Raw genomic sequence first — 16,581 nt, 5'->3', positions numbered from 1 at the left:
TTTATGATCATATATAAAATGCTAACAGCTCCAATAACAGAGTAGCTTAGAGAAGATATATAAATTCATGATCTTAAAACATACATCCACACACACACACACAGAGACACACACACACACACCTTTCAAACACAGTATGTTCAGAAAAGTGAATCTGAGTCTCAAAGGGGTAAGGGTGTGGTAAGGAGATTAGAACCCATAGATGGTAGTGCAAGTGGCCCAGGGAAAAAACAAACCAAAAAATGCTGTGCTGTTCAAGATGGCGGAGTAGAAGGACGTGTGCTCACTCCCTCTTGCAAGAGCACAGGAATCACAACTAACTGCTAAACAATCGTTGACAGGAAGACACTGGAACTCACCAAAAAAGATACCCCACATCCAAAGACAAAGGAGAAGCCACAATGAGAGGGAAGGAGGGGTGCAATCACAATAAAATCAAATCCTATAACCACTGGGTTGGTGTCTCACAAACTGGAGAACACTTACACCACAGAAGTCCACCCACTGGAGTGAAGGTTCTGAGCCCCACGTCAGGCTTCCCAACCTGGGGGTCCGGCAACAGGAGGAGGAATTCCTAGAGAATCAGATTTTGAAGACTAGAGGGATCTGACTGCAGCACATCAGACTACACTCTTGGAGGGCACACAGAAAGTAGTGTGTGCATCAGGACCCAGGGGAAGGAGCAGTGACCCCATAGGAGACTGAACCAGACCTACCTGCTAGTGTTGGAGGGTCTCCTGCAGAGGCGGGGGGTGGCTGTGGCTCACCACGGGGACAAGGACACTGGCAGCAGAAGTTCTGGGAAGTACTCCTTGGCGTGAGCCCTCCTAGAGTCCCACCAAAGAGCCGGGTAGGCTCCAGTGCTGGGTTGCCTCAGGCCAAACAACCAACAGGGAGGGAACGCAACCCCACCCGTCAACAGACAAGCAGATTAAAGTTTTACTGAGCTTGGCCCACCAGAGCAACACCCAGCTCTACCCACCACCAGTCCCTCCCATCAGGAAGCTTGCACAAGCCTCTTAGATAGCCTCATCCACCAGAGGGCAGACAGTAGAAGCAAGAACACAATTCTGCAGCCCGTGGAATGAAAACCACATTCACAGAAAGACAGACAAAATGAAAAGGCAGAGGACTATGCACCAGATGAAGGAACAAGATAAAACCCCAGAAAAACAACTAAATGAAGTGGAGATAGGCAACCTTCCACAAAAAGAATTCAGAATAATGATAGTGAAGATGATCCAGGACCTCGGAAAAAGAATGGAGGCAAAGATCAAGAAGATGCAAGAAATGTTTAACAAACACCTAGAAGAATTAAAGAACAAACAAACAGAGATGATCAATACAATAACTGAAATGAAAACTACACTAGAAGGAATCAACAGCAGAATAACTGAGGCAGAAGAACGGATAAGTGACCTCGAAGACAGAATGGTGGAATTCACTGCTGCGGAACAGCATAAAGAAAAAAGAATGAAAAGAAATGAAGACAGCCTAAGAGACCTCTGGGACAACATTAAATGCAACAGCATTCGCATTATAGGGTTCCAGGAGGAGAAGAGAGAGAGAAAGGACCCAAGAAAATATTTGAAGAGATTATAGTCAAAAACTTCCCTAACACGGGAAAGGAAATAGCCACCCAAGTCCAGGAAGCACAGAGAGTCCCAGGCAGGATAAACCCAAGGAGAAACACACTGAGACACACAGTAATCAACTTGACAAAAATTAAAGACAAAGAAAAATTACTGAAAGCAACAAGGATAAAACGACAAATAACATACAAGGAAACTCCCATAATGTTAACAGCTGATTTCTCAGCAGAAAATCTAGAAGCCAGAAGGGAGTGACATGATCATACTTAAAGTGATGAAAGGGAAGAACCTACAACCAAGATTACTCTACCCGGCAAGGATCTCATTCAGATTCAACAGAGAAATAAAAAGCTTTACAGACAAGCAAAAGCTAAGAGAATTCAGCACCACCAAACCAGCTCTACAACAAATGCTAAAAGAATTTCTCTAAGTGGAAAACACAAGAGAAGAAAAGGACCTACAAAAACAAACCCATAACAATTAAGAAAATGGTAATAGGAACACACATATCGATAATTACCTTAAACGTGAATGGATTAAATGCTCCAACCAAAAGACACAGGCTTGCTGAATGGATACAAAAACAAGACCCATATGTATGCTGTCAACAAGAGACCCACTTCAGACCTAGGGACACATACAGACTGAAAGTGAGGGGATGCAAATGGAAATCAAAAGAAGCTGGAGCAGCAATACTTGTATCAGATAAAATAGACTTTAAAATAAAGACTGTTACAAAAGACAAGGAAGGACACTATATAATGATCAAGGGATCAATCCAAGAAGAAGATATTACAATTATAAATATGTATGCACCCAACACAGAAGCACCTCAATACATAAGGCAAATGCTAACAGCTATAAAAGAGGAAATCGACAGTAACACAATAACAGTGGAGGACTTTAACACCTCACTTACACCAATGGACAGGTCATCCAGGCAGAAAGTTAATAAGGAAACACAAGCTTTAAATAACACAATAGACCAGATAGATTTAATTGACATTAATAGGACATTCCATCCAAAAACAGCAGATTACTTTCTTCTCAAGTGCACACGGAACATTCTCCAGGATAGATCACATCCTGGGTCACAAATCAAGCCTCAGTAAATTTAAGAAAATTGAAATCATATCAATCATCTTTTCTGACAATGCTATGAGGTTAGAAATTAATTACAGGGAAAAAAATGTAAAAAATACAAACACATGGAGGCTAAACAATACATTATTAAATAACCAAGAGATCACTGAAGAAATCAAAGAGGAAATCAAAAAATACCTAGAGACAAATGACAATGAAAACACAATGATCCAAAACCTAAGGGATGCAGCAAAAGCAGTTCTAAGAGGGAAGTTTATAGCAATACAATCCTACCTCAAGAAACAAGAAAAATCTCAGACAAACAATCTAACCTTACACCTAGAAGAACTAGAGAAAGAAGAACAAACAAAACCCAAAGTTAGTAGAGGGAAAGAAATCATAAAGATCAGAGCAGAAATAAATGAAATAGAAACAAAGATCAAAAAATCTAAAAGCTGGCTGAGAAGATAAACAAAACAGATAAACCTTTAGCCAGACTCATCAAGAAAAAGAGGGAGAGGACTGAAATCAATAAAATTAGAAATGAAAAAGGAGAAGTTACAACGGACACTGCAGAAACAGAAAGCATCATTAAGAGACTACTACAAGCAACTCTATGTCAATAAAATGGACAACCTGGAAGAAATGGACAAATTCTTAGAAAGGTATAACCTTCCAAGACTGAACCAGGAAGAAACAGAAAATATGAACAGACCAATCACAAGTAATGAAATTAAAACTGTGATTAAAAATCTTCCAACAAACAAAAGTCCAGGACCAGATGGCTTCACAGGTGAATTCTATCAAACATTTAGAGAAGAGCTAACACCCATCCTTCTCAAACTCTTCCAAAAAATTGTGGAGGAAGGAACACTCCAAAACTCATTCTATGGGGCCACCATCACCCTGATACCAAAACCAGACAGAGATACTACAAAAAAAGGAAATTACAGGAAAATACCACTGATGAACATAGATGCAAAAGTCCTCAACAAAATACTAGCAAACAGAATCCAACAGCACATTAAAATGATCATACACCATGATCAAGTGGGGTTTATCTCAGGAATGCAAGGATTCTTCAGTATACGCAAGTCAAACAGTGTGATAAACCATATTAACAAATTGAAGGAGAAAAACCATAAGATCACCTCTATAGATGCAGAAAAAGCTTTTGACAATATTCAACACGATTTATGATAAAAACTCTCCAGAAAGTGGGCATAGAGGGAACCTACCTCAACATAATAAAGGCCATATATGACAAACCCAGAGCAAACATCATTCTCGATGGTGAAAAACTGAAAGCATTTCCTCTAAGATCAGGAACAAGACAAGGATGCCCACTCTCGCCACTATTATTCGACATAGTTTTGGAAGTCCTAGTCATGGCAATCAGAGAAGAAAAAGAAATAAAAGGAATACAAATTGGAAAAGAAGTAAAACTATCACTGTACAGAGCTCAATATACATTCTCTATACATAGAGAATCCTAAAGATGCCACCAGTAAACTACTAGAGCTAATCAATGAATTTGGTAAAGTTGCAGGATACAAAATTAATGCACAGAAATCCCTTGTATTCCTATACACTAACAACGAAAGATCATAAAGAGAAATTAAGGAAACAATCCCATTCACCATTGCAACAAAAAGAATAAAATACCTAGGAATAAACCTACCTCAGGAGGTAAAAGACCTGTACTCAGAAAACTATAAGACACTGATGAAGGAAATCAAAGACGACACAAACAGATGGAGAGATATACCATGTTCTTGGATTGGAAGAATCAATATTGTGAAAATGACTATACTACCCAAAGCAATCTACAGATTCAATGCAATCCCTATCAAATTACCAATGGCATTTTTTACAGAACTAGAACAAAAAATCTTTAAGTCTGTATGGACACAAAAGACCCCAAATAGCCAAAGCAGTCTTGAAGGAAAAAAACAGAGCTGGAGGAATCAGATTCCCTGACTTCAGGTTATACTACAAAGCTACAGTAGTCAAGACAGTATGGTACTAACACAAAAACAGAAATATAGATCAATGGAACAGGATAGAAAGCCCAGAGATAAACCCATGCACCTATGGTCAACTAATCTATGACAAAGGAGGCAAGGATATACAATGGAGAAAAGACAGTCTCTTCGATAAGTGGTGCTGGGAAAACTGGACAGCTACATGTAAAAGAATGAAATTAGAACACTCCCTAACACCATACACAAAAATAAACTCAAAATGGATTAAAGACCTAAATGTAAGACCGGACACTATAAAACTCTTAGAGGAAAACATAGGAAGAACACTCTTTGACATAAATCACAGCAAGATCTTTTTTGATCCACCTCCTGGAGTAATGGAAATAAAAACAAAAATAAACAAATGGGACCTAATGAAACTTCAAAGCTTTTGCACAGCAAAGGAAACCATAAACAAGACCAAAAGACAACCCTCAGAATGGGAGAAAATATTCACAAACGAAACAACGGACAAAGGATTAATCTCCAAAATATATAAACAGCTCATGCAGCTCAATATTAAAAAAAGAAACAACCCAATCAAAAAATGGGCAGAAGACCTAAATAGACATTTCTCCAAAGAAGGTATACAGATGGCAAAGAAGCACATGAAAAGCTGCTCAACATCACTAATTATTAGAGAAACGCAAATCAAAACTACAATGAGGTATCACCTCACACCAGTTAGAATGGGCATCCTCAGAAAATCTACAAACAAGAAATGCTGGAGAGGGTGTGGAGAAAAGGGAACCCTCTTGCACTGTTGGTGGGAATGTAAATTGATACAGCCACTATGCAGAACAGTATGGAGGTTCCTTAAAGAACTAAAAATAGAATTACCATATGATCCAGCAATCCCACTACTGGGCATATACCCAGAGAAAACCATAATTCAAAAAGACACACGCACCCCACTGTTCATTGCAGCACTATTTACAATAGCCAGGTCATGGAAGCAACTTAAATGCCCATCGACAGAAGAATGGATAAAGAAGATGTGGTACATATATACAATGGAATATTACTCAGCCATAAAAAGGAACAAAATTGGGTCATTTGTAGGGACATGGATGGACTTAGAGACTGGCATACAGAGTGAAGTAAGTTAGAAAGAGAAAAAACAAATATCGTATATTAACACATATATGTGGAATCTAGAAAAATGGTACAGATGAACCGGTTTGCAAGGCAGAAATAGAGACACAGATGTGGAGAACAAACGTATGGACACCAAGGGGGGAAGTGTGGGGGGGGTGATGGGGTGGGTGGATGAATTGGGAGTTTGGGATTGACATATATATACTAATATGTATAAAAGAGATAACGAAAAAGAACCGGTTGTATAAAAATAAATAAATAAATAAATGCTGTGCTAATTGTAGCTTATTTAAAGCCTCTAGTCCTATAATTCTTTGAATTATTTGAAACTGAAACAGGAGGAAAAAATAAGTAAAAAAGGAAATCAAGTTCCCGGTGACTCTTCGCTGTCTTTAGCCACCTGCAAGGGAATTCCATTGCGTCGGCATCCTGTTTGGTGAGAAAAGCTTATGGAGTGGCCCCACAGGAAGGACTGTTTATGACGAAATAAGTTTACACAACAGAGAAATTAAAAACATGCAATATATAAAACTATTATGTCTTAGAAAAAGGAGAAAATATTATGTCAAAAATGAGCTTTTTCAAATAGTGCTTAATATTTGTATGCCTGGTAACAAAAGTCAGAGAATAATAGTAAGGACATGACAAGAAAACCAGCTTCTTACTTCTAATATTCCCTTAAACCAACATTAAATCTAGGACCAAGCCCTAACATTACATGATCTTTTCCCCTCTCATTCCTAAATAGAAATCATATGTGAGATATTTGCCACAAAGTAAAGAAAGAGTTCTTCCATTTGCAATATCAGCATTATCATGTAACAGTCTCTTCTGTTCATATATGGGTTACACTTTCCTTCCCCCATTCCCAACTCACAGAGCTACTGAAATTCACTGAAAGAAAAACACTGGTATAGGTCTTAGGCAAATCTGACTCTTTCTAGCAAATTTCTTCAAAATATAATCATGGGTATATTATATTCTGTACTTTTCATGAAATCTGAAGGGCCAGTAAAATTCTTAACCTATCTGAAACAGCCCACAAGCCTGCCAATATTAAAAAGCCCACAGAAACTATTCAAGAATTTGAGTTTGATACTAGACAAGGCAAGAGAACCAGTGTGTCTGTGTTTTCATACCAACCTAACACCCCTGCGGGACAAGACTCTCCCCACTGTCCTCACCTCATTCACTCACCCTCAGGCACTCTACCTATATACTATTATGCTCCTGCCACAGTGGCCTTCTTACTATTGCTGAACATGGAGTCACCTACATCTCAGGGCCTTCTAGCCCTGGATTTTCAGGGTTAAATTCCCATCTCTCTCAAGTGCTCCATAAAATCGTACTGTCTCAATGACCACCCTATTTAGAATTACAAACTGCGTCTCCAGAACTCCTCAACACCTACCTTTCTGCTTTTTCCCAGAGTACTTACCACTTTCTAGCAACTGTATAATTTATTTCCCTTATTAGAAACCCCGCAAGGCAGGACTTTGGGGGTATTTTATTCTTTGATGAATCAGCACCTACCACACACTGCAGGCACTCAAATATTTGGTGAATGATTAATAAAACTTCAATTTTTCTATGGTACAGTAATCTCTGGGATTAATACAACAGCCCACTACCCTCTACAGCCCCAGTAACCCCCAAGTATACACCTCATTCAAATGATCTGCTTGGATGCCCACTGCCTATGGATTCTGATTCACAGAGTCTATCATGTAGCGAGATACTCAATGTTTGTGGAATTAATGAAATTCAATCTTCTGAACATATGAGATTAAGTTTCTCTTAAGGTAGGTGACTTCTATTATAAAATCACACTCAGATAATTAATTGCAGATACCTCTATTTTAAAGGTCACCTTAAGGCATAGTCAAAAGGCTACTGACTGGTTCCACCTTTTTTTCTTCAAGGACAATGAAAAGATGCATTAAATGATGTCATAAAAATAAGCATTGCCTTAACCCACTCAAATCTAAAAGAAATCAGGCCAAATTTAAATAGGATCAGGTGGCAGGCTTTATGAGAAGTGGTTAGATTTTTATTATCCTCTATTCTGGGAGAGAAACAACGTAACCAGTAGAAGTCTGTCACACTAATTAAAAGTTTTAGGGACTAGTTTTAAGATATATTATCTAAAGGCTGGTAGTGGCAAGTTTTAAAAATGGCCACAAATTCTTTGACCTGACTCCCATTTGCGGTGGAGTCTGATTCCCTATGCCCTGCAATCTGGGCTGACCTTGGTTACTTGCTTGTTAACAACAGATCACAGAAGGTCATGGGGTTTCAGCAGGTTCTTTGGGAATGCTTGCTCTCTGCAGGGTCCTATCTGGATACCTGGTCACCGCGCTGTGAGGAGCCCACGCCACATGGAAAGGACATGTGAAGGTGCTCTGGTCAACAGCCTCCGCTGAGCCCAACCTTCAAGTCACTCCAGCCCGGGTGATGTGTAAGTGAAGAAGCCTCCAGATGATCCCAGCCCCCAGCCATCAGAGTCTTCCCCAGCCGCCTGGGTCTTCCAAGTTCAAGCCCCAGGCATTGTGGAGCAAAGACAAGCTATCCCTGCTGTGCCCTGACCGAATTCCTGACCCGCAGAAATCTGTGAGCATAATAAGATGGCTGTTGTTTCACACCACTAAGCTTAGGGGGTGGTTAGAGAGGCAACAGATAAACTGGAAAATGAGCGCTAACCCAAAGTCTATATCTAATTACCATATTTCATTTTCTGTCTACCAGTAGAGCCTAGATTTCATTATTTAGCACAGATAAGTCATTTATCCAGAGGTCACGCATCACATGGATCCATGCTCTAGGATAGGGCAAAGAAATTATCCAAGGTAATTTTGAGAGCTGTTACCATTCGTTTTTCAGTCACCTAAAACTGTGTGCTGAATCAACAAGGCTGATGCACCTATGTCAAATAACTAGCTAAGTGCTAGCTTGTACATATATATACATATCTGAGCATAGATACACATACATTTACATATATGAGCATATATGTACACTCAGGTCAAAGCATACTATTTCTAGTAATACCTTATATGAGAGAGAGAAGATAACGTTGTAGCTTTGTTAGCAGGGAGCTTCTCACAAGGCTCCATGCGGTATTCACGACATTAATGAATTATATTCTTCCCCAAGGAATCAATTTATGAAACTGAAAATGATCAACACTTCCAAGAGATAACAAGGATGCATGTACCACAGATCAGAAAAAATATTAAGGGAAAATTCTGATTTAAGAAAACAGGCTTAAATCAATGAAAATGAAACATACTACTTTTTTCTTGATTTTCAATGCAAATCAGATCAACCTTACCATAAAATATTATACAGCTGAAGAGTCGAGCGCTCAAGGCTGATAACATGAAATATTTCACTAGAGCAAAAGTGATTTCAGAAGCATTAAAAAAGCAAAAAGCAAATGTATGTCTCACACTCACAATGGAGATTCTTCTCAAAGTGAAAAAACAAAACAAAAAAACCCAATTGCTCCCCCTTTATTATAACTTTTCTGTAGTCAACACTGCCCTCTAGTGATATAAAAGTCAAATATCAGAAAGTGAACATCGCTGTTGGTTCACTTGAGTATGTTTTAGTCAGAGCATGTAGTTTGGACTACAAATCCCACCAAAGACAGAATAAATAGATTCAGGATGACCTTTATTATATACTGTATGTTAAATTAGAAACTCTTTTAAAAGGCATTAAATCAAGGACACTAATTCATGGAAACAGCAGCTTTTAAATACTATGGGAACAAAACATCGCTACACAGTGAATTACATCTTCACATAAAATTATGTAGTTCAAGAAAGACCCTGAAGACTTATCACCTAAGATATGAGAATACGTAGGATAGTGAGATTAAAGCCTCACCATCTGTATACAAGAAAATTCAACAGGAAATGAGCCAGGCTAGTTCTCATGGTGTGTGTAAACACACTGAAAAGTGTCCGTAGAAACCAAGACCTCACATACCTGCCAGCTCTGCCCATTAGTATACCTGACTCCTCCTTTAAAAGCTCAAGAAAAAGAGCACTTTTGGTTGCTAAGTATTTACTGAGCCCAGGAAATTTTCCAAGAAAAGAAAGACTTACCAAGGGTGGTGCCATCCTGCCCCATGATGCACTTCATAGAAGTGATGATCTGCTCCACAACAGGTGGTGACAGTGATGTGGCGTACACTGCACTATGAGAATGTGTCCGCAGATAGTTGATCAGCTCCTGGGGAGTTCACAGAAGCAAGTCATTAGAGGTAGTGCGTGAATTCACTGGCAATGTCACTGCCTACCTCCCAGGTGACAAGCCTCCTCCCTTCAACAGCACTGGAATAGGGACATCAATCAGAGACACGAGATCGACCAATATGGTCAAAGCACACTGTCAGCAACAACTGGGTCAGACACATGGCAACATCCTTAGGTTTTGTTTTGTTTTGTGTTTTTGGCTGTGCTGCGCAGCTTGTGGGATCTTAGTTCCCAGACCAGGGATTGAACCCGCGCCCTCAGCAGTGAAAGCAAGGAGTCCTGACCACTGGACCACCAGGGAATTCTCTTTCGTTTTTAAAACATGCCACAACATGAAAGGAAGAAAAACTAGCTTTAAAGAAGACCTCTAAACTTAGAGAACATATCATTTAATGTTATAAACAGCTCTGCAATGCTAAACAAGAAAGCGTTTGAATTGCTGTTTAGATACAACTTACTTCTAAGTATTACAGAAAATATCATTTGCATCTTATCCCATGCCTTGCAAAGCCCAGCCTTACATTCCCGAATAAGAGACAGTTCTCTAATATCAATTTTAAAGACACTAAATGTCCTCTCCAGATACACAGAGATTTATAAAATGATATAAATGTGGCAAAAGTTAAACAGAAATTCATTGGGTCTTTCATAAGGACACTAAAGCCATCTCACTGAATAAAAAAAAAAAAACTTGTCTGTCAGTCACAAAAATTTCAAAACAGTCAGTTGTATATCTCTATTCTCTGATACCTTTTAACTTCACTAAGTCTTTATATAAAATGTGCACACAAAGAAGTTTATGTTCCAGAACCAAAACAGGAGACACAAAATGCAGCCAGAAAACAGTGTAGATGCTAAAAATTGTACAAAACCAAAAAAACCATAAATACACTGTACTTCAGTGATCTCCCAGAGTATTATTTTTCTATCCTTTTGTTTAGCAACAAATCTTACCAAAAAGCAATCAATTCTCCAAAGTGAGCCTGGTCCTTTTAAAAATTGAAGTAAATATCTATTGAACTTGACTAAAACCACTGATAACGGGGTTTCTCTAAAAGACAATGAATATTCAGAGGAAGACCATGCTTTAAGACTCCCAGCGTCAAATTTTAAACAGGAATTTAAGGACATTTATTCAAGGACATTTAAGCACCTACCATGTACTATGTACAAATACTTCACATACATTGTTTTTTTCCTAATACTGGAGAGTTTTTTAAAATAACAGTTTTATTGATATACAATTCACATACCATAGTATTCACTTTATCAAAGTGTATAATTCAGTGGCTTTCAGTATATTCACAGAGCTGTGCAACTTTCATCACTATCTAATTTTAGAACACTTTCATTACCTCAAAAAGAAACCTCATACCCATTAGCAGTCACTTTGCACTTCCCCCATCTCCTGAGGCCCTGGCAACCACTAACCTATTTCTGTCTCTATGATTTGCCTATTCTGGGTATATCATATAAAAAAAATACTTTAGCCTTTTGTGACTGACTTCTTTAATTTAACATAAGGCTTTCAAGGTTATTTCTACGTTATAGCATGGACGTATATTATTTTTTAAACCCTAACTACAATCTTATAAGCCAGGCACATTTATCTCTGTTTTCCTGATAAGGAAATGGAAAGGTTAAATACTTTGCCCAAGGTCTCATGAAGTTTGGGAAATACTCAAACCTAGGGCTCTGTCTCCATGGTTGAACCATTTCCACCATGCTACATTGATTCTCAAATACCCCAGAGTTCATTATGTAATTTTTGAATTGGAAAATACAATGCCTTGTTAGTACACCAGAGCTAGCAAAGTAATCTTTTTTCTTCCTGTCTTGATGCTCACCCAGGATGCATCTGAATCCAAGGGCAGGGGAAGAAACTGGTCTTCTGTCCCCCACCGGTTCCCATGACATCCCCACTACGTTTGAAATAGTGAGCACAACTCAAACCCAATAGAAGACTATGGCAAACAGGCAGCACCACTGTGTGTTCTTTCATACAAGAGGGTATTCTGTACTCAGCCAGGATGTAGTTTAGAACCAATAAGAAAACAACAAACAATGAACAGAACCAGCTTTTAGTTTATCAGAGTCCCCCACCAGGCAGCTGAAGTGTGAAGTGTGCTGGCACTATACGCCTAAATCACAAACAAATTTAGGATCTCCACATCCAAGCTTGGGACTCTATCTGCTAAATGTGAGTAACCAAATCGAAATCTAGTAGCCAGTACCTTTATGAACCTTAACTGCTTGATTCTCAAGGCCCATTTACCTTCTTGCCTCCGATGTATCCTCCAGAAGCACCAAAGCTCTTTGTGAATGTTCCCATCATAATGTCCACATCCTCAGGATCCAGGCCAAAGTAATCCACCACACCTCGCCCTGTAGGGCCCAGAGCCCCAATGCTGTGAGCTTCATCTAGATACAAGTATGCCTTGTACTTCTTCTTAAGGGCAATCACTTCAGGAAGGCGAACAATAGATCCCTCCATGCTGGCGAAACAGGGTAAAAAACACACACACTGAGACTTCTTAACTCTCAAAAATTAGGAGTTGGACACTTTATTACTATTAATTTTTTAAGTTTACTGCCTTTTTAAATGGTCTGACAACTCTGCCTGTGGGGTTTTTTTTGTTTTGTTTTGTTTTTAGCAGTTTTAACAATTCTTTATTTCCTTGGGTTCATACTAACTCAGGTTAACTTCCAGACAACTTTAGAATAAAAACATTTTCCTGAGATATATTACAACTGTGGTCCATAATCTTCTCGTTCAGTCTCAACAATACCACTGGAACCAAGTTGCAATCTACATTATTAGTCTTCTACATAAAACATGTAACAGTTCTTAACTTACTTTTCCAGTATATTTTATAAGGCAGTTCTGTTATTAACTCACTACTCTCTTCCAGCACTTATTAAATCTTTGTTCATTAATAGACTGCAATGGTTTCTTATCCCCCAAAGGAAAAAGAAAGGATTAATATTTATTGAACATCAACAAGGTGTCGAGTTCATTACACTAGTTTTCCATATTCAGAGCTACAACAAGATTTGGGAACAAGAAAAAATAAGATTACCCGCCGAAGGCTAAACTACAAAGCAGCACATGGTGAAGGAAATTATCCAGCCTTAAAAGAAGCATGCCTGTGGTTTTAAACTGGCAAAGATAGACGATGCCATGGCTAGGCAGATGTCTAAAGGAAAGGAGACTGGATCTTTTAAAACAAACACCAGAATACAAGTGATCTTAATTCACCACAGAGGGATAGAGGTCACAGTAGATTCTTCTGAAGTTTGTAATCATAGGCAACATTAGACTTTGCATCACACTGCATGTGTAATTAAAATTACATGAAAGAATAAAAAACATTAGGAGATGAGAGAATAAATGCAAGGGCTGCAAATAGGTAAGCAAAATAAAATATTTCTTAAAATTAAATGGCATGTAATTTGTTCTGACATATTAGAAAACATATTCCAATTCTTGCCCCTATGTATAAACCCCCTCTACAAACAGTGGAAAAATAAAGGAGCCAAATAGAAAGGAGATCTGGAGATCATACAGCATGATGGAAAGAATAAAGAAGAGCCAGGTATTTTAACAAGTCAGAAACCCTGTCTCCTTAGTTTCCAGAGGGGTCTAGATTAGTGTCCCCTTCAGCTTAAAACTTCTATGACTCCATAGGGAAAATCAGACATAAGAATAATAAAGCAGGATTACCTATATATTCCCTCCACAAGGATTAGAATTTTCTTCCAGGGCCTTCGTGTCCGAGGTTGACCATAAACAATGGCATCTTTCAACAACTTCTCTAGGCTTTGCATATCTATGGCACACAAAAAATAATTTCAGCACAAAGTATCTTCCTCTTTGCTAACTTTATCCCTAAAATGCAAATATACATTTCTTATTCAGGAAGTGTGTCTCAGATAGCAAAGGACATTAACATAATTAGAACTGGGCAGAAAAAGACAGGGCCAAATGGGTAAGCTACTGCTGGCTTGAATTAAAATCTCATCTAGAATGTAACAAGTGTTCAAAACCACAGAAACTCGACTAAATGAGTGTGGCACAGTTGATTCAGTTGGTTAGCATGCTTATGAAATGACCAGTGTTTCATGTGAAATACCTTGCCATTAAGTTAGCTTTGTTTGTATTTATAGAATCAACTGTATCTTTAATCCTAGTGAGTCATTCAGAAGTAAATGCATAAAGAAGGCTGAGTAAGAAAGTGTGAATGAACTACTACAAATACATACACCTCCTAAGAAGCAAAATATGGGAGAAAAACTTCAAAGTGTACACCCCATTTCCTTTCACCTAGGATATATTCAATAAAAGCCTGCTAAATATCTTTATCTTGGTAGTGGGTTGAAAATACACCAGTCTGGGCATGCATGAATCTATGTGTTAGCAAGCCTGGCCATCAGTTGAGATTGTTCCATGTCTGACTTGACCAGCTGCCTGTCCCCAACCAAGTTCTTCTGGCTCTGTTGGTCATTAAGGTGGTTAACAGGCCCAGGAACCATTTGGTTAGTACCACTATTAATGAGGAGCATAATTTTCCTGTTAAAGATAAATGCTTTGAAGACCACTGTTACCACCACTACAGACTTCATACTTAAAATATCTGCCCTGAAACAATGCCCCTATGAACCCCCCGCCCAAAAATCTATGCAACATTAAGTCTAGGGTGTGTTTATCAGGGGTGGGAGGCATCCCATCATAAATCTGATTTTATATTCTTTACTGCTCATCACTGAAGGAAGGGGTTACAAACTTACATGAATTTGCTCTCTTCATAAAAGAAGAGAGCAAATTGGTAGAAAAGAGAAATAAGATAATAAAAACACATACTACAAACACAAAATGGCCAAAAGCTGTGACTGTGTTTACACCTTTGGTTATTCATAACAAAACAATCTATCTGCTATCTAATCTAGAGATAGGAGATGCTCCCACAAAGTAAAAAGTCTCATCTGAAGCCACTAGTCTTGCTGCAGAGGGCGTGTGGCAAACAGCAGGAGACAAGTAAAAATGGACTCATTGTTTCAGTTTCCTCTGTTTATATACAGAAGGGAAGGGAAAAATAAACACTGATTCAAAATTTTAGATGAAAGGAAATATCTATGGAATGCTTGACCATATTATCTACTCAGGAAAAAAAAATTCAATACCTCTCTCATAGTATACTCTCCAAATCCCATGTAAATTAAAGATTTAGATAAAAATGGGGAAGGCCATTACACAAAATCCAAACAAAAGTCTTAAGACAATAAATGTGACAACATAAACATTTTAATAAGTCTGCACAGCAAGACACTAAAAACAAAGCTAAAAATAAAAAATATTGCAACATAAAGGCCTCTTACAATCAGTAAAAAGAGAAACAGTTTGAAAATGGCCAATTTACAAAGAAATACAAAGACAAAAACTCTGTATAAAAAGTTGCTCAACACTTAATAATCAAAGCAATAGAAATTAATATGTTATTGGACTTATTAGATTAGAAAAGATTTTAAATGATGCATAATGGCCTATGTTGGCCTGTGAGTAGAAACAGTCACTATTTTTGAGTTGAGTTGTTGTGTAAAAATTTGTACCATATTTGGAGGCAATCTGGAAAAGCATAGCAAATTTATACCATTTTAACCATGCATTCTAAAGACTGCTGGGAATTTATCCTAAGGTACTAATCAGACCAGTGAGCAAAAATGTGAACGTTAAGTAGTACTGTTTCTAGCAGAAAAATTCAGAAACAACCTGCATGTTCAAACTGAGGGATGAACTGAATAAGGGCACTGCCTGCCAGCCTGGCATTACGGGAGGAGGACAGTCACACGTACTGCCAAAGTTTCCGATGTGTTGCAAGAAAACAGCAAGTCACACAACAGTGTTTAATAAATCCCATTTACATAAAACAAAATACTGTATATATCAATCTCACTGTAAAACATTTTAGACAAAACAAAGACAAAAGGAAGAAAGTTATTACCATCCATAAACCTTCCAACCAGAGGCACAGACCTAACATTTGGGTGTATATTCTTTTAGACTTTTATCTATACATGTACACAGTTTGGTAAATGATGATATTGAACAGTTTGGTAAACTTTCCTCTCTACATGAGGGTTTTAACTTGGAAAGTTATGCATTTTTATTGTGATTATTTTAATAATGCACAAAGATATTTCCATTTAGGGAGAAAGGTCTGGCTTAGTGCCACTCTTCTCCGTGCTTTTACATCACCTGTTCATATCTGCATTTCAGTATTCATCTGTTGTATTCTAACTACTGGTTTGTCTATAGTCTCTTTAGCAACCAGTCAGAGATAACCTTGAGATCAGGGAGCTTGCTTTATTCACCTTAATACCCCTAATGTTATGGCAAGACATACCACAGGCATCTAGCAAATGCATACTAAACAACTGACTTGTAAACAAGGAAGATGAAAAAGTTCAAAGTCAAAAAAAAGAACAATGTTTTTACTTTGTACCAAAAGGCTTCCTTCAACCTTT

General features: G+C 38.1%; 1 protein-coding gene and 1 long non-coding RNA gene across 5 annotated transcripts in view; both read right to left on the bottom strand.

The window, feature by feature from the left end:
• LOC309655815 overlaps positions 1-9,902 on the bottom strand; it is a 38,171-nt gene extending 28,269 nt beyond the window's left edge. Inside the window, exon 1 of the long non-coding RNA XR_014261019.1 lies at positions 717-9,902. This is a non-coding gene — a long non-coding RNA (uncharacterized lncRNA). The remainder of the gene's footprint in view (positions 1-716) is intronic.
• Positions 1-16,581, bottom strand: part of SPTLC2 (serine palmitoyltransferase long chain base subunit 2) — a 129,831-nt gene that overhangs the window by 70,822 nt on the left and 42,428 nt on the right. For all 4 annotated transcript variants that reach the window (XR_014260963.1, XM_082451342.1, XM_082451341.1 and 1 more), the window contains exons 7-9: positions 13,784-13,889; positions 12,335-12,554; positions 9,910-10,036 (exon numbers count right to left, since the gene is read on the bottom strand). Coding sequence is in view for 3 of the 4 variants with exons in the window: in XM_082451342.1 (XP_082307468.1) it covers positions 9,910-10,036; positions 12,335-12,554; positions 13,784-13,889 (453 nt within the window). In the remaining variant the exon portion in view is untranslated. The remainder of the gene's footprint in view (positions 1-9,909; positions 10,037-12,334; positions 12,555-13,783; positions 13,890-16,581) is intronic.

This window comes from Balaenoptera physalus (genome assembly GCF_965194825.1).
Source record: "Balaenoptera physalus genome assembly, chromosome: 2".
In the NCBI taxonomy this organism is placed as follows: Eukaryota; Metazoa; Chordata; class Mammalia; order Artiodactyla; family Balaenopteridae; genus Balaenoptera; species Balaenoptera physalus.
The sequence above is the reverse complement of the archived record's forward strand: the minus strand, read 5'-3'. Positions and strand labels throughout refer to the sequence as shown.